The sequence below is a fragment of the Dreissena polymorpha genome, chromosome 1, assembly GCF_020536995.1.
Source record: "Dreissena polymorpha isolate Duluth1 chromosome 1, UMN_Dpol_1.0, whole genome shotgun sequence".
Taxonomy (NCBI): Eukaryota; Metazoa; Mollusca; class Bivalvia; order Myida; family Dreissenidae; genus Dreissena; species Dreissena polymorpha.
This window is the reverse complement of record NC_068355.1, coordinates 71,227,206-71,254,777: the sequence shown is the minus strand read 5'-3', so window position 1 is coordinate 71,254,777 and position 27,572 is coordinate 71,227,206. Positions and strand designations below refer to the sequence as shown.

The window sequence follows — 27,572 nt, the reverse complement described above, 5'->3', positions numbered from 1 at the left end:
TGATGTCTGTATTCATTATGCTTGATTTATGTATTCCTGATGCTTGATTTCTGTATTGCTTTACAAAGAAGCAGTAGAACATAATAAAAATATATTTTGTCATTATCATTGCGAACCAAGTTATTAACATTCTTTAATGTAAATATAGTTATTTAATAATTTAACAAAGCGATATAACTTTTTAATAGATTGTGTTACTCTTAGACTTCTTCTATGTAAAAAATGGAATTACACACACACAAAAACACAATTTACATACACTTATTTTTGGGCTTCAAAATTTACCCCAGAATTTTTCTATTTGACTCTTGCAAATTTCAGTCCAGGGGTCATTGACTCCTGTTTTTTTAAAATCTATTGAAATCCTTGGCACTTGTAGGCAGTCAATTCCTGCAGCAATATAATGCACAGGCTTGGCGAAATTGCCGGTCCGCCGGTCCTGACTGGCAGATTTCCATTTGGTCCGGAAAGTTTGACAAGAATGTGGGTCCTGGCGACCGGCAAAATGTGAAATGAATGCAAACAAATAGTATTTTTTTCATAGTTGAAAATTCCAAGAGCAAACCCCTCACTTCATCATGAAAATAAAATAACTCATTGTTTTGATGTTTGCAATAAGTTTGTTACGTACAATTACATGTAGCAAATCCAACTGGTTACACAACACCTTCAAACTCAGTCGCAACATCTGCAACTGCGTTCTAACAAAAAAGATTTTGATAGCTTTGACATATTTTTGAGTAGATACGGAAATTTAAAATATGAATTTCTTTATGAAGCATGGCTTTAAAAAGGTTGTTATTAAATATAAACAATGTTCTAGTGATATCTTTATAACATTTACTCGTCATATGTCTCCAAAAATGTTATCATTTTATATTGTATAAGTTAGTGTTAACCGCAATTATATTTTCGATACTTCTTGTTACTTTAGTTTACGTTGTTATCAGGGATCATATTTTTTTCTGTTTTGTTGGTCCTAGACCGATTGGGGTCATGAAAGACCAATTGAAAATCCCAAAGAGTCGGTCCGATTCTGTTTGCTAAAATTCCCATGTCATATAATCGATTATGCAGTGCACATGCTAACATACCCTAATTACATTCTTATCTCGATTAGGTGTGATAAACCATTCACTGCAGTCTCTAAACCGGTCAGGACCCGTCTATTGCACGTTTTCCGACTAGTATCACATATGACCCCAAACAACGAATATTCGCGCAGTTGTGTATGAGTCAAGCGTGAATAACCAAGTGTCAATATCAATCGATAATTTCACTGGCTTATACCTAGCACACTAATCGGTCCGTAATGTGTGCTCGTCCACGATAAAATCGTTGACAGTTAATTCGGAGATTAAAACCTCGATGTTATCCTCGTGGAAATTGTGCATTTCATGCATGATTCATTCAGTAAACTTTCATACAAACAAAGAAGAAAATCGGATATTCTGCAATAATTGTGGGCGGACCTTATACACTGAAAGCATGCGCTGTAACTAAACAAAACATGCCGATACATTTTCCACCAACGTAATAATCCGGCAATAAATGAAAGTTGCTTTTTTGATTGACAGAACAGCCGAAAGTTATTTTTATGGGCGGAACTTCACATAAAACAGTACACAAGAAAAATAATATACATTGTATATATCTTCAGTAAAAATCGTGTTAGAATCGGAATAATTCGTGTACTTTATTGTTTTGTTGAATAACCCTCGACAGGAAGTTAAGATGCGTGGTTTTTAATCACTCGTGCTTCGCCCTCGTGATTTAATCCCTACGCATCTTAACTATCGGCCGTGGTTTATTTGAAACAAACTATAAAGTACAGTTACCGAAACAACAATGAAATAGCTAATGATAAAACCAATTGAGAAAACTCGTATGTTCCGTTTAAAAAAATGCTTAAGGCAATTTAACTTGTACATTATTATACCCTCTTCATGAATGGCAAAATCAATGGTATATATTTCAACGTAATTTGTCATAATTTCGAATAAAAATTTTCTGACACTTTTTCCCCATTTAAAACCAGACCGATTGATGTTGCTGGAAAATATGATCCCTGGTTGTTATAATCCCCTACTTCAAAAGGAAGATTGATAATCTGTGTGACACTGAAGAAGATATGGAAATTGAAGAATATTGTCCAGACTATCAAGACAAATTGATTAACACCGAAAAACGGTTATCTTATTAGGATAAAGCACGGGCGGTGGCTTGTTGAGCTAAAATAAAGGGTTTATGTTAATGTACATAGTTGTGTTTTTGTTTTTTCTTTGGTCAGGCTAAATTTTCACCGGACCGGCACATTTTCTGAAATGCCTGTTCGGATCACCGGCAGATTTTTTCCAATTTCACCAAGCCTGAATGCAGGCGATGAGTTATATAATTGCGATAACTCACATAATTTTATTGATTTTTTTACTATCACACTTATCGATTCCTACCATGTTTACCTCAACGATACAATCTTGACAAGTAACATAGAAGTCACAATAACTCGGTGTAATCCTCGCGGAAATTGTACATTTGATATGGTCACAACATTTACTTCACCCTTTAAGCGTTTTAACAAATTATTGTTGAATTCATTACACAGCTAAAAATATTTAGTTGAATTTTTAAATTATTATTAAAAAATGTGTAACCAGACACACACCACCAAATGTAAATGTTAACGCCACATTAATAAATTATAGCTTCAAATAAATAGTGTTTCATGTATTTCATGTTACTTCGTCATCAATCAAATGTGCAAGAAAATTATGCAGACATTTACTATGTCTAGTGAAAAGTGTTGGTGTATTCGTTGTGGTATAAAATCAGAAACAAAATATCGTACAATGCCCTTATTTTGAGTGTGACCTAATTTCGATCACTTTGCTTACATTAAGAACATGGCTCTTGTGACGACGTCACATGCATGCCCTCCCAGTATTTTGTTTGACTAACATAACTACGCTACAAAATAATTACAGATACGACTTAAAAAAGGAAATAAACAGTTTACACGCTGGGTATGCGGATACTTTGATAACAGATGACACTTCGATACCAGATAACAACAAAAGCCACGCGCGAGAGGTAAGCACTCACTGGTTGGCAAAAACACTGGGTACATTCACGTAAAACATGTATAAAGGATCTTGTTTAGTCAATAAATTGGTAATAAGACCAAAATAAACAATAAAACTATTAAAATATAGTGCAAATATATCATATTTAGTACCAAATAGATGTATATTCACAAATCAAATTTCCTTGTCATAAAATACCAAGTAGTTATAAGCATAGAGTAATTAAACGTGATCGGAAGACTAGATACTGACAATTCCACAAAACAAAACAATAAATTAGCTGTATTCTTTCTGATAGTAAGACTTAAATAAATTATATTTCAACAATAATGAAAATGTATTAATTTCATTATAATTGTAAGTGGTGTGGATAGTGTTATTTTTCCTTAGCGATCGATAGTGTCAGAGGTGCATTTAATCAATTATAAAACAAAGCCCTAAAAAGCGTAATACATTACAATTTTTAAATATTGTGGTGATTTTCTTTTACATGACAATATTAATACAATTTAGCATACAAATGGAAAAACCCTGCATATTTTGTAAATTGAACTGTCTTTGCATGTATATTGAAATCTCTTTACTAGTAATAGAGAGTGATAAAAATATAGCATTATATGATTAATGTATATATTTAATTTATTTAACGCAATTATGTTTTACCTTATTGTGATTGCTTTTGTTCATGATGGTGTTTCTTACACTGCAGTTAAAAAAATGTACAATCTTTACTACACGTAATAGCTGAGTTTACTTTTGCTGGTACCCGTTAAATACCTTACTTGCGTATATAGCAGTAAAATTGCACAATATTTTAAATATATAGTTATTAAACAATGTATTATTATGATTAAAATGCATAATATATATATATTTCCTGTTAATCCATTTCCGACAAATGTCTTTTTTTAATGTTAAAATATTTTATTGAAGCAACTGTTCAGTATTTTAGCTTTAAAATTTGGCTTAAATGACTGCTCTTTATGCCAAGAGATGACATGGAGGTATCGTAACTTGTGTTTAATGACCAGACACTAGTCTGCCACATGTGGTTTATTCAGGGACCCAAGTTTAGGTCCCTGGGTTTTACTTTTTGACACCATGTTTTCTATGTAATTGTCTGGACAGTATCCGATCATAAAGAGATAATTGGTTTGTGATGAACAGATGTGCAATAAACACCGGGATATAAAAGCTGCAACTAAGAGTGTCAAAATTAGTGTGAACATAAAACAATTACATTAGTCAAGAGAATTTAATGTGTAACAAGGTAAGTTTTTTCAGACATAAAGGTTCAAATCAGTTACCCTATGTTGCGTACAGAAAATAGACCTATGGTTGTTTGCTTTCATTCTTATTTGTTTTCGTTCATTAAATTTAATTTATTCTGAAAGAATTTCAATGTCTGAGATTTTTTTTAAACGATTACCGGAATAAACCCCCTTCGGAAGAAACCCCCTTCCCTAAAAACGGCATAGCGGAAGAAACACCCTTTCACATTTTGCATACGCGGAAGAAACCCCCTCGCTAGTTTTGCATAGGCGGAACAAACCCCCTTCGAGTTTTCAGACAGGCCAAATAAACCCCCTTCGTGTTTTCAGAGAGGCGGAATAAACCCCCTTCCTAAGTGTTAAGTCTTTCCCGCAGAGGTTGTAAAATCCCAACTCGAACGATTCCCCAATACATCCGTTTCAACCCGACTCTATTACTGCATGCTTGCTACTTTTCAAGTTTATATTCATTTCCCGATAATCCCGTTTATAACATTTTTAAAGCACTTTCTGGTAAATATTAAGAAATAAATAATTGTTAATGAAGTTGTTAATGATACACACTAAATATTCAACCTGTGAAACTCAAACATCGTTATCGTGATAATTGAATGGAGGTTCGAAAATCTGATTAAAGGAGTGTACCGGCCGTTTGTTCACAAGCTGTGAAGAATTAATCAAGATGGTAATAAAACGAATAATGTATGAATGGGGGAAAGAATTATTAGTGAAGGATAAAATAGACAAAAATAGAATGCATTTAATGATAAAACAGGCATACATTTGTATATTTACATTTATTTACAAAGATCTCAAACAAGCATATATTAAAAAGCAATAAACAATTTGTTGTTGAAAAACACACGCATTTATTAACGATAAACAGGCATATATTTACATTTATTTACAAAGATCAAATCATTCCCTAAAATCACACAATTAAAGCCGAATGCTAATGTAATTAAACAAAACTGTACATAACTTCACACGAGCCGCAAAGGCGCCGATCATGACACAACTTCTCATCATTATCTACAATAGCCTGTACATTAAAGTACCTTTTATATAATTAAATGAATGTGCGAAAATCTATTTCCAAACTGTTATGTGCTGAGTAAAGAAGTGTACCTGCCGTATGTTCACAAGTTGTTATTGATGAGATGCTCGTGTGAATTTGTCTTGCACTCGTTTCAGTGAGATTATACCGTTTTATATGCGTTAACTTGTACTAGATTGATAAAAATAACAAAAACACAAAATTAGCGCCCAGAGCCGATAGTGACGAAGATATTTCGTACATATTTTACTTCAATAACCGAAGCATTCATCTTAAAAAAAATTAATCATGCTTCCCGGGAACTTTCTTGAAATGAAAGTGAATTTCTGTAAACAATTACCGTGCGTTTAAATGTAACTAAATCGTCTGGAAGGGGCTTTGTTCCGTTATGGAAGGGGGTTTCTTCCGCCTATGCAAAACTTTCGAGGGGGTTTCTTCCGCGTATGCAAACTATGAAAGGGAGTTTCTTCCGCCCTGCCGTTTTAAGCGAAGGGGGTTTCTTCCGGAGGGGGTTTCTTCCGTACACCTTTTAAAACTAAAAATGGTCGCGAAGAAGTGCCAATTAGAGAGATTTTTGTGGTAACCACATATCGAGCTCTTAGATTGTGTTCCACTCCCGAGTTTGTTGTGAGTAAAAACGAATAATAACAACAATATAACCGTTCCAAAGATGCATTCCCTTGCATAAGAATGTTTTATATAGACATAATTAGTAAAATTACAGGGTTCTCAATAACTTTTGAGACAACAGTCCAAAATGTGAAACCAACAGGCCTTTTAGGGGGGTCCGGGGGCATGTTCCCCCTTAAAATGTTAAAATTTAGCACTTGATTTCCTGCATTTTGGGCCATTTTATGGCTATTTTAATGGTCAACCAGGCACTTAAATTTGAGCATTTTTGGTGCATTTTATTAATTTTAGCTTTTTTAACTTGATTTTTAGGGTCAATTTTTACGATAATAAGGTTTTTTTTGCACAAGGTTCCAATTGGGATATTTTATTCTGATAGGCAAAACACTTCGATTTTGGATTGGGAATGGGGCCGAAATTCAGCTCTACAGGAATGGGTGGAAAAGGCCTGATTGCCCGTCTACCATGCACATTTTGAGTGACACTTCTAGTTTGAAACCTAACTGAATTAAAATAAACTTTCACAACAACAAAAAAGTTGCATTAACACAAAAAACGCAAACAATCAGGAACAAAAACTCACCATGTGATGAAAAGAATGTCAAAATATTTGACTGCTTTTTGACCGATTCCAATTTGCGCCTTTTCATTGTTGTTGTTGTTGTAATGCTTTAAGGGAGATAATCAAGCGATGTCTTTGCTTAATAGCAAAAAGGAGCAAAATTACCGATAAGACATTCAAATTTTGAAAAATCAATTGCCAATTTTCCGAATCTGAGCGATTTTCAATCGGCTAAAATCTGATTTCAAACGACCAATTTGGCCAGCAGCCGGCTCTTATTGAGAACCCTAAAATTATATTTGATATTGTGCATGATTATCATTTAAAATGATGATTTTGTCAACCTTCTCTATATATGAATTCCACCTTTTTTTGCCAACCAGTGGGTGGAGTCTAAACTTTGCAGGTGCGCGTGACGTCAATCGTCAACTGGTCTATACAGAATTATCTTACCTTGTGTCTTCTAGGGACTTTCATAGCTCTTAAAGCTAGTTGATCCCTTTAGACTACTTCAATTTTAATGTCTCCACTCCAGTCTGAATTATGTTTGATATAAATGTCACAAGATATTAAATTTTCTTTAATTAATACACTTCTGATATTTTAAAACGCTTATCCCTCAAAAATTTGTCTAGTCGAGACTTGAACAAATTTACTGTATCACATGTCACAATTACCTGTGGTAAGTTATTCCAAACTGAGACTGTGTGGTGTCCAAAAGAATGGAGGCGAACTGACTTACGTGCTTTCGGTTTTGCAAGTTTTAAACAACAGTGATTTTTTTTGCTTTAATTTGTTACAGCCTGTGCCATTTAATTGGGAAAATTAGCGCGATAAACCGTGAAATTGGGAAAAATAGCGCGATAAACCATGAAATTGGGAAAAATTAAGCATTATAATTAGGATTATAAGTAACAGAAGTGATATTGTTTTTAAGTGCATGTTCAGGGAGTTTTCTAGAAAAGGAGTCTGGTGAAATTGTTTGTTTTTTTAATCAATAAAAGTGGCAAGTTTGGGAATGATTTATGGACTAAAATGACTAAATTCAGGTTATATATTTTGTAAGATGTTTTAAAAATAAAGTTGAGACCTAGATTTAAGAAATCATAATTAAGTTATATGAGACTTCTTTCTAAAAAAAGAAAGTTGGGCTTTTTTTGGGAAATTTTGGTCAGATTTTTGGGAAAAACCGTGTATTTTTGCGATTGGAAAGCAGCCAAAATTTGGCTGTAAATTTGAGCAAAAAAATCCACTGAACAATGGCCCATACATGCCAGACGTTCCGATCTCGGGGGGTGGGGGGGGGGGGGTGGGGGGGTGGGGGGACAGTCCCGCTTTTGGGCCCTTTGTCCCGGCGTCCCGATATGAGACGATTTGTCCCGACATTTGTAAAAAAACGATGTAAGGTCTATAGGTTCCCAATAAAATTAGCTATTCAAGCTCTGTTTCGCTAACACCGCTAATCCCTTAATTGCTCCCAATTAACAATCCGATTCTACTTCTCCTGTGTACCAGTGTTGGTTATGACACCTTATTAGCGATTTATCGGCTAATTATTGATTTTATCAGGCATTAACACCATGGTGGTCTTCAAGATAGTGGTCGCTTATTGCTATCGATAGTTGTATTATAATAAAATAAATGTGTTTGTCTTTGTTTGAAGCGGTTTACAAAGCAATTGTTTTGTAAAATTAACTCTACGTCATTAATGAGTCTTTTACATTCAATGTTTAGTTCCAAAATAGCGGGATAATCCGAATGTGCAATATACCAAAATCGCAACAAACAGTCCAATAAGTGATACCCATCTCGTCTAGTGTAATTCGGTGTAATTGTAATAAAAACAACGAGGTGCTTTGCATGACAGTTTGACCCTACTCCAATTAAGCTAAAAACAACGAGGTGCTATGCATGACAGTTTGACCCTACTCCAATTAAGCCGCGACAATTGACAAGTAACAAACTGCGCATGGATACATGCTTAAAAAACATCGCAACAAACAGTAAAAGTGGTACCCATCTTGTCTCAGATAGTTTACTGTAACCCGTGCTTTCAGTGTACTGGATAGCCTCCCCTGCGTTAATGTTTGCCATTGAAAGTAATATAATGAGTATTGTTGTCGTAATGTTCCAGATTTTGTACTCTAAAAAGATAAAAATCATCTTCGTTGTTAGCTATTGTCTTATTTAATAAAACTGTTATTGTTATGTTTTAGATTTTATGCTTCATATCAGATGTTTTATGTCTCGAATAAAAGTATCAAGAGATTTTGTTAGTACTATTCTGACTACAGTAAAGGTGGAATGAATCCTTAAATACTTGAATCATATCGAATCTTTTACATCGATAGTCCATTGAAGAAAGATTTAATTCAGCCAAACGATCTTGATATGATAGTTCACGTATTTCAGGTACTATTCTGGTGGCCCTACGCTGTGCATTAAGTCACAGTCGGTAAAAAACCGAGCAATATTTCGAGTCCGTTTGAAACCACTTACCCCTAAAAACTTATTCCAATACAAACATCAGAATGATAAGTAATTTCCATTTATTTACATTTATTAAAACATCGTTGTTGTTGTTGATTGGATATTTATGTGCCTGGCTCTGTCAGTGTAATTCACTGCTAAGCCAGGTTCAATAGCAATGGCTACTTTCGTTTTCAAGTAAATCAAATTTAGAGTTAAAACAGTTGTTGCAAAGAAAATATAACATTTTGGAATTAGTTTTTAGGGGTAAGTGGTTGCATATGCATGCATTATTTGACATGCTTCGTTGTTTCAAAGGAATAGGACGCGAGCTATCGATTAAGGGGCAAAAACTCAAAAATATTGTTTGAAAGTCTGTAGAAGATTTATTCGGGTTGACAAACGGACTCGAAATATTGCTCGGTTTTTGACCGACTGTGAGTTAACGGCTGGACAGATATTTTTGAAGTTAACTTTTTTTGAAAGGTTGTCCAATTGCCCATAGGAGGATCAATGGATGCTTTTGATTAAAGCTACTTTTGACATTTTTGCGGCCAGCGAAGACAGGTCTATGATAAATTCTAGTTAATGACCTTGTTATGATTCCAATATCAGAGGGTGGGGATTTTTTTTTAATGGCTCTTTGTCATTTTTTTTCTCATTAAACATGATTTTATATATTTATTTCAATATATTGGGCTCCTAAAAAAAATTAAAAAAAAATACTATCCAGGGTACGTTACTTCCACCTGTGCATCCAATATGGTACATGTAGTTGAAATAAAAATTTCTCATTTCTGTATGACACAATTTGACATTTGCTAATGTTGAAATTTAACAACCAGTCCTTACTCCATTTACAAAGTTGATCAATATCCGCCTGAAGTTGTTGTTGTTCATAAATCGATTCAATACCCTTATAAATTTTGCAATCATCTGCAAACATCTTACCTAAACAGCCAACCACATCCTGCAAATCATTAATAAAGATAATGAAAAGTACTGGCCCAAGAATAGAACACTGAGGAATCCCAGACAAAACACTCTGCAACTGGATTTGTGTCTATCAATAACTACTCTTTGCTTCCGGTTATATAACAAATCTGTAAGCCAGTTCGAAATGGGACCTGAAATGCCATATCCTTTTACTTCTTTCAGAAGTCTCTTATCATGTGGTACACTATCAAACGCCTTCCGGTTCCCAAAATCTAAATATACAACTTGAAGGTTCTTATCTAGGGCATCCGTACAATACTCCAATACAGCTAGCAATTGTAACACAGTATTTCTATTCTTTCTAAATCCAAATGGACAGTCTGACAGTAGATTATGGGTAGTCAAATGCTGAACGATAGAGTTTAATAATTTTCTCCTTGTATAATTACCTGAAAGTTTTATAACAATTAAAAAATGTTGTAATGGCTGAATTTATAGCTGTGTTTTTTTTAAATAATTCAATCGCAAACAATAACTTTTACTTTTAGTATTACAGAATAATATCAGTTTTACGAAAGTTACTGTCATACTCATGATACTGACCTTTTTGATGTTGTAAATTCGAGTCAGCATTCCTTGCCCACGTTCATTCAATATTGTCAGCTTCTCGGCCAGCTTTTGTTGGCTCGGTATCATGGATCTAGACATTTTTTAAACAAACTATTAAGCTGTTATCATAAATATATCAGAATAACATTCTTATGTTTTAATTCATTTTTCAGCTTCCGCAATGAAGGTACAGTTTATAAGTATCGAACTAAATTGTCAACATCGTAATGATGGAATGATTTCGTCGTCATCGGCTCGGTGTTTTTTTTATTTTACGCAGTTTAGCATACATGTCAGAATTCTTTGGGTCCAAAGTGGGATTTTTCCATAAAAAAATGTCGGGACATTTGACCAAAAAGCAGGACACCAAAAACGATCTATCATTCCACCGGTGTGTAGAAATACCGAAATCCCCGTAATTACCGAAATCCCCCAAAATCCCCCGAAATCGCCAGAAATCCCCAATAATATTTATTATTTATCCAAATACTGCGGATATTTAGATAGAATATTGCAAAATACAATCAAATCACTGATGAAAAATTGTTTTTATCCATGTTTGGTAGTGAAAAACTAAAATATATACATAATTATTGGGATTCCGAGTATGAATCCATAGTGCATGTTTTTACAAGAACGATCAGGTACAGAAATCCCCGCTGTAAAGATCTTCGAGTGTCAAAAAATCATCTGGGTGGCTTTTTTATATTATAAAGAAGAGGTCCAGACAAAAACTTAACAACAATATCCCACTTCTTTTGAAAAATAATGACTTGTAGCGGGGATTTCGGTAATTCTACATTCGCCCACAGAGTACCGAAATCCCTCATATTTACATCTGAAAGTGTCAAAAATATCATTTGTATTCTTGGTTTTTCGCTTTGCTTGAATGTTTACGTGCAACAAATAATATGAATATAAATTATTAAGCACACTTGACAGCATAAGTTGCCTCTTAGGGGGAGATTTCGGTAATTCTACATTCGCCCGCCGAGTACCGAAATCCCCCATATTCACGCCTTACAGGGTCAATATGTCATCGGTATGATTATTTCTTGGCATCGCATAACTGTTGATGTACACATAATGATATTAATATTAATTTTTAAGCACTCTTGACACCATACGCTGCCTCTTAGCGGGGATTTCGGTAATTCTACACAAGAGCATAGACACGCGCCGGTACCGAAATCCCCGCTGTACAAACCTGCAAGAGTCAAAAGAATCATTATATTGCTTACTTATTGTAGAAATCAGTCAGACAGACAAAAAACTATCAACAATATCCCCTTTGGTGACTTCGGTTGAAAAAGTATCACTTAGGCCAGGGATTTCGGCAATTCTACATTCGCCCGCCGAGTACCGAAATCCCCCATATGCACGCCTTACAGGGTCAATATGCCATCGGTAAGATTGTTTCCTGGCGTCGCATAACTTTTAATGTACAAATAATGATATTAATATTAATTTTTAAGCACTCTTGACACCATACGCTGCCTCTGAGCGGGGATTTCGGTAATTCTACACAAGAGCATAGACGCGCGCCGGTACCGAAATCCCCACTGTACCAACCTGCAAGAGTCCAAAAAATCATTATAGTGCTTACTTATTGTAGAAATCAGTCAGACAGACAAAAAACTATCAACAATATCCCCTTTGGTGACTTTTGTTGAAAAATAATCACTTATGCCAGGAATTTCGGTAATTCTTCATTCGCCCGCCGAGTACCGAAATCCCCCATATTTGCGCCTTATAGGGTCAATATGTCATCGGCATGATTGTTTCTTGGCATCGCATAACTTTTAATGTACAAGTTAACAAATAATGATATTAGTATTATTTTTAAGCACTCTTGACACCATACGCTGCCTCTTAGCGGGGATTTCGGTAATTCTACACAAGAGCATAGACGCGCGCCGGTACCGAAATCCCCACTGTACAAACCTGCAAGAGTAAAAAAATCATTATAGTGCTTACTTATTGTAAAAATCAGTCAGACAGACAAAAAACTATCAACAATATCCCCTGGTGACTTCTGTTGAAAAAGTATCACTTAGGCCAGGGATTTCGGTAATTCTACATTCGCCCGCCGAGTACCGAAATCCCCCATATTCACGCCTTACAGGGTCAATATGTCATCGGTATGATTGTTTCTTGGCATCGTATAACTGTTGATGAACAAATAATGATATTAATATTAATTTTTAAGCACTCTTGACATCATACGTTGCCTCTTAGCGGGGATTTCTGTAATTCTACACAAGAGCATAGACACGCGCCGGTACCGAAATCCCCGCTGTACAAACCTGCAAGAGTAAAAAAAATATCATTATATTGCTTACTTATTGTAGAAATCAGTCACACATACAAAAAACTATCAAAAATATCCACTTTGGTGACTTCGGTTGAAAAAGTATCACTTAGGCCAGGATTTTCGGTAATTCTACATTCGCCCGCCGAGTACCGAAATCCCCCATATTCACGCCTTACAGGGTCAATATGCCATCGGTATGATTGTTTCTTGGCATCGCATAACTGTTGATGTACAAATAATGATATTAATATTTAATTTTAAGCACTCTTGACACCATACGCTTCCTCTTAGCGGGGATTTCGGTAATTCTAAAATGTAGAATTACCTAGATTTCCTAGATCCCGTTTCTTACTCATACTTTAATGGATTCGATGCAGCAATTTACTTCTTGTTCAAAAATCGGAAACATTCAACGGTTATTACTTTGTACATAAGCATGATAAATTATGATCGTTTATCGGAGTAACGGTGATTTCGATATCCGAGCGAGCGCATTTTAAACAGGTTGAATTACCGAAATCCCTGTTCTGACACGTTGTTGCTTGGATCGGGTATTGCACACGGTACACGTGTGTATTAGCACCCTAGTGTAGTCCCGGCGAGGTGCTCGTTATCAACTGCATCAATACATCGGTAAGCAACAAGTGAACTGCGAGAATACAATACCTCAGGAAATGACAGAATTGGGTGTTTATTAATTCGCTTCAGGGTTAGCTTTCGTCACTTTTTACGAAAACGTCAATTGAAATCGCAAAATAGCGAGACTGATATTACTTGAAAAAAAGAACTATTATATTATATGTTATTGGACATATTGTATGTCAAATGTGCCTTATTTGTATTACAATTAAGACGATGCCTATTTTCCAGAAAGCGTTTATTTCAAATTCAAAACAAGCAATCATCATACTTAATACCAAAATAAAAAACAAACAAAAATGACAATACAGTGAAATATTTTAAGTCCAAACAAAAAGCCTCTGATGTGCCTAAAGAGTTTAGTATTGCCAACGTCATTCAAGTGCACCGTATCGGTGTGGTAATCTGCTGGAAATCGAATCTTGTTCAGTTCTATTACACACGCGTTTTATAAAGTAGGATTGTCATTAAAATGTATCGTCAGTCACAATGGCTGCGTATCCGGATATCTGCCCCCCCATCAAATCTGTAGGGGCGGAGAACTGCCCCCCTGTGTCATATTAGTTATTAGTTACGTAGTGAAAACAATACTTACGGGTAATTTTACGTTATCGCCGTACACATTTTATCCGGTAACAATTTAATTTCAGTACAAGTATATTACCATTTATTGAACTGAATAACACAAATTGTCTAGAGGCATGTGATAATACTGTTTAAGGTCCTTGGTACGCATCTGCACCACTCACTATACATGAATGCCTTGTAAAAGTCGTGTTTTAATAAGAGCGCGAAACATAGTCGAGATCCACACAGGAAACGCGTGCGTGTTAATACTGGCAATGTGTTGCAACTAAATATAGACGTGCAACTCGGTACTTATGGAGGAAAAGTTACATCGGAATTAATTTACATTATAAAGATAGTATTGACCCATGGAAAAAACGTTAATTGACATATAAAAAAGTAAATTAATAGGCATGGCAAAGGCAATAATTTAGCTGACTTGAAGAAAAAAGTGAAGTGAAGTTGAATTTATAAGCAATTTATTTATGTTGTTTAGTTAATTCATGTCTTCTAGCACCTTATCCGTCGGTAGCATCGCCAGACCGTCGAGTCGTCCGCAGTTTGCATTTTGAGCAGATCATGTCGACATGCCAAACAAACAAATCGGTAACAGTTGCTTTAATTAGCAGCTAATAAGGCAGGCAGAGAACTTGTTACCGTTAACGATAAGTACCGCGATCTTTTAATCTTTTAATTGGTAGACCGGACCGACCTTAATTGTTAAGAACTTGTTAGCTTTGAATAAAGCCGCATACGGGTTTATTATATTGAACCGTCCAAATCCGTAATTGGCGAAAACAAACAAATAAATTATTGTTTTCAGCTGGCATAAGGATGGATTAAATTGCATGCTAATTGTTTGTTTTTATTACGGGGAAAATATCAAATAATTCAGCCGCGAAAACTTTTTATTAGCAAAAAGTTATTTGTTATTCTTTGTTCACATTGACGAAAATCACGTGATTATCAAGTTGGCGACGTGACGACGTCCATGCCGAGGCAGGTATTTTATGCCGTTTTATAACTTTTATTACTTGTACAACTTTATATTACTTTTGAAATTTCACTCAATTTCCATACATAATAGCAAGAAAGTTACTGGCGTTATTGTCATTATAATACTCGCTTTATATATCACGGCTATTTCTTTAATTAGGGGGCACTTCTCCGGGTCATCAATTCTGACAGGGGGGCAGTTCTCCGCCCCTTATTAATCAGCAGGGGGGCAGTTCTCCGCCCTATACAAAAACAGCGAGGGGGCAGTTCTCCGCCCAGTGAAAAATCTTTGGGGGGGCAGTTCTCCGGGGGGGCACTTCTCCTAGAGCCATCCCTGTGTTGTGAGTAGGCTAGACTGCAAAAAAGACACTATTCAATGCAGCAAATGTTCAGGTTGGACCCATTCAAAGTGTGTGCAAATCAATGAAAATGGACTTAAATGGTAGTCTGACAGTAAACGTGCGTTCATGTGAAAGAAATGTGCATTTCACAACGGGGATTACGATGCGAGTGCTGCACTCTCAAGGTATGTGTCTCTTCGTTCGTTGTTCAGTAGGGCCGGTCTGATTTTCACATTAATATGGAAAAGACGAAAACTTTATACACGTATCAACGAAAATTCCTAGTTATGTTAGTTTTAAAATGGTGTTTATTATTACAATGTCAATATAATCCACCCCTTTTTTGTTTTTGTCGGCGATTATATGAGCCTTGTCATATATATAATTATATTCATGAGCGATTATATGATGCATGTGCGTAAAATGTCGTCCCAGATTAGACTGTGCAGTCCGCACAGGCTAATCAGGGACGACACTTTCCGCGTAAACTTATTGGTAAGGAGGGACTTCCTTGAAACTAAACATACCATAAAAGCGGAAAGTGTCGTCCCTGATTAGCCTGTGCGGACTGCACAGTCTAATCTGGGAAGACACTTTACGCACATGCATTAAGCCCATTTTTTTCAGAAAAAGACATAAAGTTATGGCGATAGTGGTCTTAGATGTAGTGACATACAGTAAACTTATAATAATCAAGAACATTTAAAACACTCATCATTAAAAGAGTTTGACTGACATTGCGCGAAAAATATTTGCGTGAAATCATTCGATTTCAAGTCAGTTGCTTCGTACACGTGCTAACAGCCAATGCGATGTATTTCATTGCCAATGTCGGTTATTCTTCCCACACTCTGTTTTGGTTTTGACATTGTATCTTCACAAAGAAACGTAGACGTTGGATATAGCTATCACCTAACGATATTACTTTAGCCATTGTAGAATAATATTTTGCGAGTAAGATCGAGCTGTGCTTAATTACTATAGTTGATACAATAGTGATAAAGATGTCAGCACACTTCAAACTGACATTTATAATAATAATAGTGTAATAATATGAGTTTTAATTCACACCTCTCGCTTATGCAGTATTCACTTAACGTGTAATGGCACGCGCATTTTATATTATTTGACACTATTAGAAATAATGATGTTAGCACAATCAAGCCTACAGATTCGTATCAGAATTTAATTATGTGTAATGTATATCGAACCTCTCGCAACGTTCACTGGCACGCGGACATAACCAAATTATTGCCACTAATGCTAGCTATAATTACTACAGTTTGTAAACCAGTTCCGGGTAATCAGCAGTTCCGAATAATCTGTATTTAATATTCCATAATGCCCCTCTTAAAAATAAAATGATAAGTGTCTAAGGCATACATTTGGTAAATTTAGGTTTTATTTCTTAATATCCACATTCACAGTTTGATTATTGTAAGCGCCGTCTTTAATTAGGCCATCAAAAAGTGCTTAATAAAATGTGCAACGGTGATGTTGATCCATTTTCGTTGTTTAATGTAAACGTACAGAACAATTTAGCAATAAATGAAATCAGGTATGTTGGTAGTAAATCCAATTTTCCAGTACAGTAGCGAGGTGTCTGCGTATTGAGCGGATAGATAAAGATCACCACAGCAGGTTGCTGATACACAGTGTAGACTTCCCCTGTTATATTTTTTAACCCTACCGGTTTCGCCGGAGGGGACTTATGGCTGCGCTCTGTGTGTCCGTGAGTCTGTCTGTCAGTCTGTCACACGTTAGTATTCAATCGTTTTGCTTTGCAAAGCTTTATAATTTTTTAGGTTTTTAAATCGTCAAAAGATGCATATATTGGTTATATTAGAGCATGGCAAATGATCCGTAATACTGTGTCCTCACAAATATCACAACTAAATAGAAAATTTGCGAATCAGAAACAACTTTTTAAAATTTTGTCAATTTACCAAAACGTGTAAAGGCCTCTTAAATAAAGAAATGTCGTATATATTTTTAGTGTACGTGCTTGACGTATTAAAGCACTGTTTTGGAATTCAACCGGAATTTGACCCATAATTTGATGCAAGCCACAGTTTTCTATACAATTGTATGAAACAATCAATATATTGGCGCTATGGAACTTGATTTATAAATCTCAGATTTGCATTATGTGTAATGTAGTTCGATTCGATGGTGTATTGAAATATATACAATTATGATTATAAACAGTAGCAGGCAAAAGGCATCAGGTTGATAAGAAGATCTGCTTTATTGAACGTGAATATCATCAAAAAATAAAAAGTGTTCAGAAATTATAAATTTGCACAGTATCATTATTAACACCTTAATACCATCATTTTTAAACTGATACCGGAAATAAGAAATATCGTTTTTTTATTTGTGTGTACGTGCTTGAATGAATGTTACTTGTTGAGAGTCAGTCAGTCAGTCGGTCGGTCGGTCGGTCGGTCGGTCGGTCGGTCGGTCGGTCGGTCAGTCAGTCAGTCAGTCAGTTAATTTCAGACTTCTCACAGCCTTCAAAAAAAACAATCTTGCAGCGTTGTTGAACGTTGCTCAGGCCGAACAGCAACTTCTCAAGACGTACAAAGTCCAGTTTAAACCTCAAACCATTAAAGCCGCTGACCATCAAAGTGATCAAGTTTCAATACAAATTCTGCGTGCATACCATCCAGAAGTGTTAACACAAAAATGTCCGTTAAAATCAGTAGGCGATGGCAACTGTCTTTTTCGTACTGTTAGTATGTTAGTTTCAAATAAGCAAGACAATCACATTCTCTTGAGACTGCTTGTTGCTTTAGAATTAATTAAACATTCGGACTATTACAGTAATGAGAACTTTTTCAAGGATTCACGCTTGTTTCAAGCCAATTTTAAGTCTTTAGTCCAGGATGCACTCACAATGTATTCTCCATGTGAGCTGGCACACATTTACGCTCTTAGTGCGGTATTGGGAAAACTTTGAATTCGTACTATCCGCCACAGGTTGATTCATACACATCTTCCCAACCCTGTAATCTTAGAATCGTTGGTAGGGGAGTAAAGGATATGCATACCGATTTAACACTCATGTGGACAATGTGCCGCTTTGATATACGCGATTTCAAACCGAACCATTTCGTACCGCTTGTTGACAGAACCGGGCCAGATAACATTTTCGTGACAGTTGATGATATGTTAGATATTGACCGAGCATGTTTTAATGACGATTCGCACAATGAGTTTAATGGGACACAAACGGTCGTTGTTGATGATGATGTTGATCAGGGACCTATACAAACAATTTGTTTGTATAGGTCCCTGTGTTGATGATGATGATGATTGTAATGAGGATGATGATTTTTGCCGATACTTTATCCTTTAGGTTCATTATTCTTTGAGTTCTTTCCTATTATTTACACCAACACGAAAGTACGTTTCCCGCGAACAAGCATTCGACCATTCGGTACGTTCCACGCAAATAGCGTGTGTATTTTGGATTGATCATTGTATTTTTATGTACATAATTGATGATTTAATAATACAAGTCGGTTATTAAGATGCACAATATGTATTTCATAATATAGCCACAGTATTATACATATACTGTTTGAAACGGTAGGGTTGTGTTTACATGAAATAGTAGGGTGATGTCTTTAGCAAGCGGGTCACGTGGTATATATATCAGTATATAAAGCGCTGCCCCTAATCCCGTCTTTGGCGCCAGGTCGGGCTACCGTAACCCCGTGAAGAGGCCAGTAGGACCTGTAAATAAACTCTGAAACACACACCCGTCTTTGGCGCATGTGAGTTTGTTTGGGGGTCACCTTACCGGACAGGTGCGGTTTCCACCGGGTACTCCGGTTCCCCCCCACAGCACAAGACCACCTCAAAATTAAAAACCTTTCAGTAAAAAACAATAAATAGCTGGAAATTGCAGCTATCATTCAAAATTCGTCCCAACTTTCGTGAGTCAAAAATCTGATTAGGAAGGAGTGCTGGGACACTCCGGGTCCTCACATAATGCAGCCTCAGGCGCGGAAGGACCTGATAAGCATCGAAATACACACACGGGGAGCGAGCAGTCTGCGTTCGATTGCCGATCAGAGCACATCGTTAAATACGTTGGATTAATTAGAGACCATATACCATTGAAATTATCTGGGACTTTGGATGCCTTTTGAGTAGAAGTGACCCAAGCAACTTTGCGCATTACACCATAGCTTGCTGGGTAGCTTCAATAGAGACTCATACCTTTGTCCGGGTCACAGGTTTTCATTGGTGATATAAGACGGTGCACGAGTCTGGTCTCGTAGGTCAGCCTGAGTCTGTCAAGCTACTGATTGTCGCTTGTACAACACTGACCGATTGTCTTCCTTGCATAACGCAGAGGGGGGACATTGATTGTCTTCCTTGCGTAACGCAGAGGGGAGACACTGCAGACTCTTTGGTATAAGTGCAAGTCGACCCAAGTCGACTCAAGCCGACCCAAGTCGACCCAAGTCAACCCAAGTTGACCCAAGTCAACCCAAGTCGACCCAAGTCGACTCAAGTCAACCCAAGTCGACTCAAGTCAACCCAAGTTGACCCAAGTCAACCCAAGTCGACCCAAGTCGACTCAAGTCAACCCAAGTCGACCCAAGTCAACCCAAGTTGACCCAAGTCAACCCAAGTCGACTCAAGTCAACCCAAGTCGACCCAAGTCAACCCAAGTTGACCTAAGTCAACCCAAGTCGACCCAAGTCGACTCAAGCCAACCCAAGTCGACCCAAGTCGACCCAAGTCAACCTAAGTGATCAAAGCAATCCAAGTCGCACAGGGCATACGGAACCGGCTTGTAAAGAGGCAAATTATATTATTTGTTTATCAAATCACACGGCTAAGGAAAGCCCGAGGAAAAGCCATTATATATATATCCCGAAGGAACGGTAGACACGTTACTGATAACGATCTACATTCTACTATATTCTGATTTGGAATTGAGGATAACACATTCATTGACAGACAAGCTTGTCTAAAGCTGTGCAGTTTTATTTCAAAACAACATCTGCAAAATTTAACGTCTTATTTATATAGTTCGGCCTATGTTTTTTTTCTCGTTTAAATATTTGGGACTATTTCGGCCTATTTTTTTATATTTGTTTTTACGAAATTCAAAATTTGGCTCTTTCAAGAGGTGGCCTCCACGTGGCAAGAGCTGGGCAGGGGTGATAGGCTGTATGACTGATTTCTACAAAATAAAATAATTTTCTTGACACCTGACGGTTTGTACAGCGGTTTAAGTTCTTGTGTGGATTTACCGAAATCCCCGCTAAGAGGCAACATATGCTTGCTTAATAATTAACATTACTATCATTATTATCACTACTATAAGAAAGTACTATAATGCTTTCTTTATGCTTAGTAATTAATACTAATATCATTAAACTTGTTGCTTACCGGTGTATTGATGCAGTCGATAACGAGCACCCCGCCGGGACTACAGTAGGGTGCTAATACACACGTGTACCGGGTGCAATACCCGATCCAAGCCACGACGTGTCAGAACGGGGATTTTGGTAATTCAGCCTGTTTAAAATGTGCTCGCTCGTAAATCGAAATCACCGTTACTCCGCTAAGAGGCAGCGTATGGTGTCAAGAGTGCTAAACATTAATATTAATATAATTATTTGTACAATAACAGTTATGCGATGGCAAGAAACAATCATACCGATGACAGATTGACCCTGTAAGGCGTGAATATGGGGGATTTCGGTACTCGGCGGGCGAATGTAGAATTACCGAAATCCCTGGCCTACGTGATAATTTTTCAACAAAAGTCACCAGGGGATATTGTTGATAGTTTTTTTGTCTGTCTGACTGATTTTTACAATTAGTAAGCAATATAATAATTATTTTGACTCTTGCAGGTTTTTACAGCGGGGATTTCGGTACCTGCGCGTGTCTATGCTCTTGTGTAGAATTACCGAAATCCCCGCTAAGTAGCAGCGTATGGTGTCAAGAGTGCTTAAAAATTAATATTAATATCATTATTTGTACACTAACAGTTATGCGATGCCAAGAAACAATCATACAGATGACATATTGACCCTGTAAGGCGTGAATATGGGGGATTTCGGTACTCGGCGCGCGAATGTAGAATTACCGAAATCCCCCCTAAGAGGCAACTTATGCTGTCAAGTGTGCTTAATAATTTACATTCATATTATTTTTTGCACGTAAACATTAAAGCAAAGCGAAAAACCAAGAATACAAATGATATTTTTGACACTTTCAGATGTAAATATGGGGGATTTCGGTACTCTGTGGGCGAATGTAGAATTACCGAAATCCTCGCCTCAAGTCATTATTTTTCAAAAGAAGTGGGATATTGTTGTTAAGTTTTTGTCTGTACCTCTTCTTTCTAATATAAAAAAGCCACCCAGATGACTTTTTGACACTTGAAGATCTTTACAGCGGGGATTTCTGTACCTGATCGTTCTTGTAAAAACATGCACTATGGATTCATACTCGGAATCCCAGTAATTATGTATATATTTTAGTTTTTCACTACCAAACATGGATAAAAACAATTTTTCATCAGTGAATTGATTGTATTTTGCAATATTACTTGCTATCCGCAGTATTTTGATAAATAATAAATATAATAGGGGATTTCGGGGGATTTCGGTAATTACGGGGATTTCGGTATTTCTTAACACCCATCATTCCACCTTTACCGTAGTCAGTATAGTACTAACAAAAACTCTTGATACTTTTATTCAAGACATATAACATCTGATATGTAGCATGAAATCTAAAATATATCAATAACAATTTTATTAAATAAGACAATAGCAAACAACGAAGATAATATTCATCTTTTTAGAGTAGATCTCTATAAAATCTGGAACATTACGACAACAATACTCATTATATTACTTTCAATAGCAAACATTAACGCAGGGGAGGCTATCCAGTACACTGAACGTACGGGTTACAGTAAACTATCTACCGAACAGTTACATCAGCTTGACACGGAATGCGCGGCCGTACACATTTCCGAGGTAGGTTTTTGGTGAAAGCAAACCGTTTTTGTGTTCATTTTAACTGCCAACAACGCCTCAACCGTTCTACGTTGTTTTTATTACAATAACACAAGACAAGATGGGTACCACTTTTACTGGTTGTTGCGATGGGTTTTAAGCATGTATCCATGCGCAGTTTGTTACTTGTCAATTGTCGCGGCTTAATTGGAGTAGGGTCAAACTGTCGTGCATAGCACCTCGTTGTTTTTAGCTTAATTGGAGTAGGGTCAAACTGTCATGCATAGCACCTCGTTGTTTTTATTACAATTACACCCAATTACACTAGACAGGATGGGTATCACTAATTGGATTGTTTGTTGCGATTTTGGTATATTGCACATTCGGATAGTCCCGCTATTTTGGAACTAAACATTGAATGTTAAAGACTCATTAATGACGTAGAGTTAATTTTACAAAACAATTGTTTTGAAAAGCGTTTCAAACAAAGACAAAAACAAACATTTTCAACATTTATTTCATTATTATACAACTATCGATAACAATAAGCTACCACTATCTTGAAGACCACCATGGTGAGAATGCCTGATAAAATCAATAATTAGCCGATAAGTCGCTGATAAGGTGTCATAAACAACACTGGTACACACGAGAAGTTGAATCGGATTGGTAATAGGGGGCAATAAAAAGATTAGCGGTGATAAGTGTTAGCGAAACAGAGCTTGAATAGCGAATTTTATTGGGAACCTATAGACCTTACATCGTTTTTTACGAATGACGGGACAAATCGTCTCATATTGGGACGCCCGGACAAAGGGCCCAAAAGCGGGACTGTCCCGCCGAGATCGGGACGTCTGGCATGTATGACTGTTTAGTAGTTTTTGAGTAGGATCGATAGTTGCGATAATAAAGAGGCCATTAAAAAGAATATTGACATAAACATGAACATTATAAATAAAAAAGCCGACAACGACCAATTTACCATTCCCGGGTACGTTTCAGTACTGCAGTATATTTCCGTACCCGGGGTACATTAACGGGTAATGTAACGACTTGCCCCCCCCCGTGTTTGTGTGTCTATGGATAAATCGGTATATTTTGATTCAGTTGAGTGTTTTAATTTATTACATATATGACTTTCTTCATTGGCTATTCTTTTACCACAATATTCCGCTAGACACTATCTGCTTTCAGAAAAATGCTTCGATCACAAGATATTGAGAAAAATAGATTGAAGCATTACGTTAAGTGCGTAGTTCGAAAGGAAAAACATGTACACACCCAAAAGCTTACTGCTCATAAAACCCCCGAGTCAATTAAGCTAAAGTTGGTTAAACATTGTCGAAGAACTATTATTTACATACTTTAAACGTGTAATAGTAACACGCAGTGTTTACGTTCAGTTTTGTAAGTCGCTTAAATGCACCAGTATATTGCTTAACATGAAGCAGCAGCAGCAGTAAAAGGAGTAGTAGTAGTAGTAGTAGCAGTAGTAGTAGTAGTGGTGGTAGTAGTAGTACTAGTAGTAGTAGTAGTAGCAGTAGTAGTAGTAGTAGTAGTAGTAGTAGTAGTAGTAGTAGTAGAAGTAGTAGTAGTAGTAGTAGTAGTAGCAGCAGCAGCAACACTATCAGCAGCAGAAGTATAAGAAGAAGTAGCAGCAGCAGTAACAGTAGTAGTAGTGGTAGAAGTAGTAGTTATTTATATCTTATTTTTCCCATAAAAACACGCACACAAACAAAATCTACACGAACAACGATATTCTGTATTATGTCCGCATTCTTGAAACATTGCTATACTTTTCACAGTTCTCATAAATGCCAAAATCATGGATACGAAAAATGTTTGTCTCTGTTTAAACGGACGGCACATTGAATGCATCTAGGCACAAACTGCGAAACATTCTATAACTGTCACGCGAGACATTTAAAAATGTTATATTTCCGGCAGTAAAAAATAATAAATTAACTTTCGCAAGTAATTGTGTTTACTTCTGAAGTGAGTTTAAAGTTATTGTCTTTTTGTGGATATTTTTGCATTGAGTCATGGACTATCGGTGGTAAAGTGCCCGTACAATGCACATAGTACGCATAACACGATTCGTTGAGCAAATTGTTTTATTGACATTATTGACGAAAATAAGTTATAAAAAGAGGAAAATTGACGAGGTTACTTGTAGTGACTATCCGACCTTTACAACAGCGGAACCATTTGTAGCACTGGGGTTGACAAAGAAAAGTACAGACATTTAAAGATAAAACATTGTGCGATTCTTGGTGTTTGTGAGCTATGGGATTCTTTATAGATTGAGTCATGTTAATTGGAATGAATATGTGGTTAATTCTCATCGCTATGCCTCTGCCATTACATAAACTCATGTTCGCCATAAGGGCGAATCGCGTTCGCCTCAGGGGCTAATTGAGTTTTAATTAATCTTTTACTGTAATACCTATACAATAAAGCAAACCACTGAAAATTACCTTTCATTATTATAGAATAAGGTTATGTTTTCAATATAAATTCATTTGTAACTGCTGTCAATCGTATCTGAACAAATTGCCGATGGTATAAAGATAATCGATAGTTGAAAATCCTGAATTTTCCGTCACCATAAGTAATTAAAACTTAAACGAATATAAATTCATCGTGAGATAATATTTGATAACATTTCATTTCAAAATTGTTTTTACTTTGAGTATGAAGGGTAAATTGATAGTTATAACTTCACAAATCATGCTAAACAAAACTGATCTTTCAAAACTAAAAATATAAAAATATCCGACTCAAGGGCAAAATCGACTCGACGAGTTACCCTATTTGCCAAACGATTTTTAAACTAAAGTCTAAAATAGAGAATTTTCTTAAAACCGCACTGTTTAAGAAAACCTTTAAAATGAAGTCTAGCATGGCATTAAACCACTAGAGTGGGACCAATTTTAAAGCATCATTTCAGACCGTATTCATTAACACGTTGAAGCACGCGTCCTTTGGTCTAAGTCTATTCTTTAATCTTAAGTCCTCGAATTGTGTGATTTTATTTTGATTTCGCGTATTTAAGCCATGAGGGCCATCAACAGATCATAATTTATTTACTCATGATTTAAAATAAAACTGCCAAACCTTGGTGGATACTCGGACAAAAGACCTGGGCTTTATTCCCGGGCAACGATCGCATGTTTACAAATAAATTAATTTTTATGCATGAAACAATAAAAAACAAACCAACTTTAAACAGTTGGTCAAAATGCTACATTTTATTAAGCCACGAGGGCCAACAACAGACCATAACAGTTTGTCAAAATGATACATTACAAAGCTGTCATAGGTTCTAAAAGGAATGCATGCATTATGTTAAAACAAACGCAAAACATGCATTTATATCAGAGTTGTGTGAGTCAGATGTAACATTAAAATACTTAACATTTCTGTATCTGAAATCGAGGAATTACAGCCAATGTTGTTATTTAATAAAACTAACACTCAACTTCGCATTTTATATTAATTATAGCCTTGTGTGAACGTAAAGTAATAGCTATAAACTTATGAACTCTAAGGTTCGTAAACGCGGCTGCCTATTAAAGCAATTTTATTTACAAAGACAGTTGATAATACATCGTTTTGCAAAACCTTACAGTCGGTCATGCGAGACGATGTACAAGAGAGTTGATAATACATCGTCTTGCAAAACCTTACAGTCGGTCATGCGAGACGATGTACATGTACAGTAGGTCTCATATTGAAACATGTGACTAATAACAAAATTTGCTTCGTAGTAGGTACGAAACACACCAGAAACGTTCATTGTGCACGATACACTTCGGAAAGTGATACGAGCGAGTGAACGACATAATTTTAAGCATGTTGTAGTGCAGGGCCGTAACAGGTCTATATGTATTCACCTTTGAAAGGGATTCTTCATTGAGCTTGGACGATTTCATACATAACAGGTAGTGTATTGTTGATGTTTGCATCAAGTAGTATTTTTCATTCTTTCTCGATCATAATATTGCGGTGTATGTTTTTCTTGGTTTTATTTGTATCACTCTATTAACACATTTTCAATGATAAACCAACCATCGAGCATTTGACGTACGGTAATAAATCAAAATTATATAAATATTAAGGGAGGTTACTTTTTCTAGCTTTCTTAATTTGCATAAAAAGTAATCCGCTCCGTTTACCTCCCTTTTAGTCGTTTGTCAGTAATAAATCGAAGCGCCCGTACGTTTGTTTATTTGCTCGTTGTCACAGGGATCGTTAGGTAAAAAATACTCTATTATACTATATACATATATATATATATATATATGTAGTATAATAGAATATTTGTACTTAACGGTCCCTATGCTCGTTGTAAAAGATACTGTCCCCGAGAAAAATTGTCGCAATAGCCATCTCCGCTAAAGGACAAAGGTGGTTAGCGTGTGGCTATGATATTAATTAGTGAAAACATCATTTTGAATGATAAATAATCATATTATAACGAAAAAGTAAATTTTATGAAAAAAAATTCACTATCAAATATATATAACAAGGTATGCAACTCAAAATCACCCCAAAACGGGGTGCATCGCTTTGAACAGCCATATCTTCATCAATTGTGCAGCGATTTTCACAAACGCGGTCTTATTCAACGCAGAAATGAATTTCCTTTCTGGAAATGTATATGTCTTGCAATATTTTTACAAATGCTAAGACCGAGATCGTGAAAATTGCTTCACAATTGATGAAGATATGGCTGTTCAAAGCGATGCACCCCGTTTTGGGGTGATTTTGAGTTGCATACCTTGTTATATATATATTTGATAGTGAATTTTTTTTCAGAAAAGATAATTTTTCGTTATAATATGATTATTTATCATTCAAAATGATGTTTTCTCTAATTAATATCATAGCAACACGCTAACCACCTGTGCTAAAGGAGTATTAAGTTTCAGCTACATGCGTCCGCGACGAAAAAATGCATGTTTCAAACGAACGGGGTGAATATATAATTGCAATCGTAAATAAGAAAACGCCGTGAGCAGGCCTAAATCCGCGCATACATCTCAATAATGCAGACAATAAGGGAATTTGTCAGACACATTTGATCACATTTTT

At 36.2% G+C, this 27,572-nt stretch overlaps 1 protein-coding gene across 7 annotated transcripts in view; it reads right to left on the bottom strand.

Moving 5' to 3' along the window:
- Positions 1-27,572, bottom strand: part of LOC127834515 (membrane-associated protein Hem-like) — a 142,574-nt gene that overhangs the window by 87,129 nt on the left and 27,873 nt on the right. For 2 of the 7 annotated variants that reach the window (XM_052360403.1, XM_052360411.1), the window contains exon 1: positions 10,612-10,858. The exons of 1 other annotated variant lie outside the window; for it this stretch is intronic. In XM_052360403.1, coding sequence (XP_052216363.1) covers positions 10,612-10,716 — 105 coding nt within the window. In that variant the 5' untranslated portion in view covers positions 10,717-10,858. Of the gene's footprint in view, positions 1-10,611; positions 10,860-27,572 lie in introns of those variants that run through there. 4 more of the 7 variants (XM_052360392.1, XM_052360419.1, XM_052360426.1 and 1 more) reach the window with 4 other exon arrangements.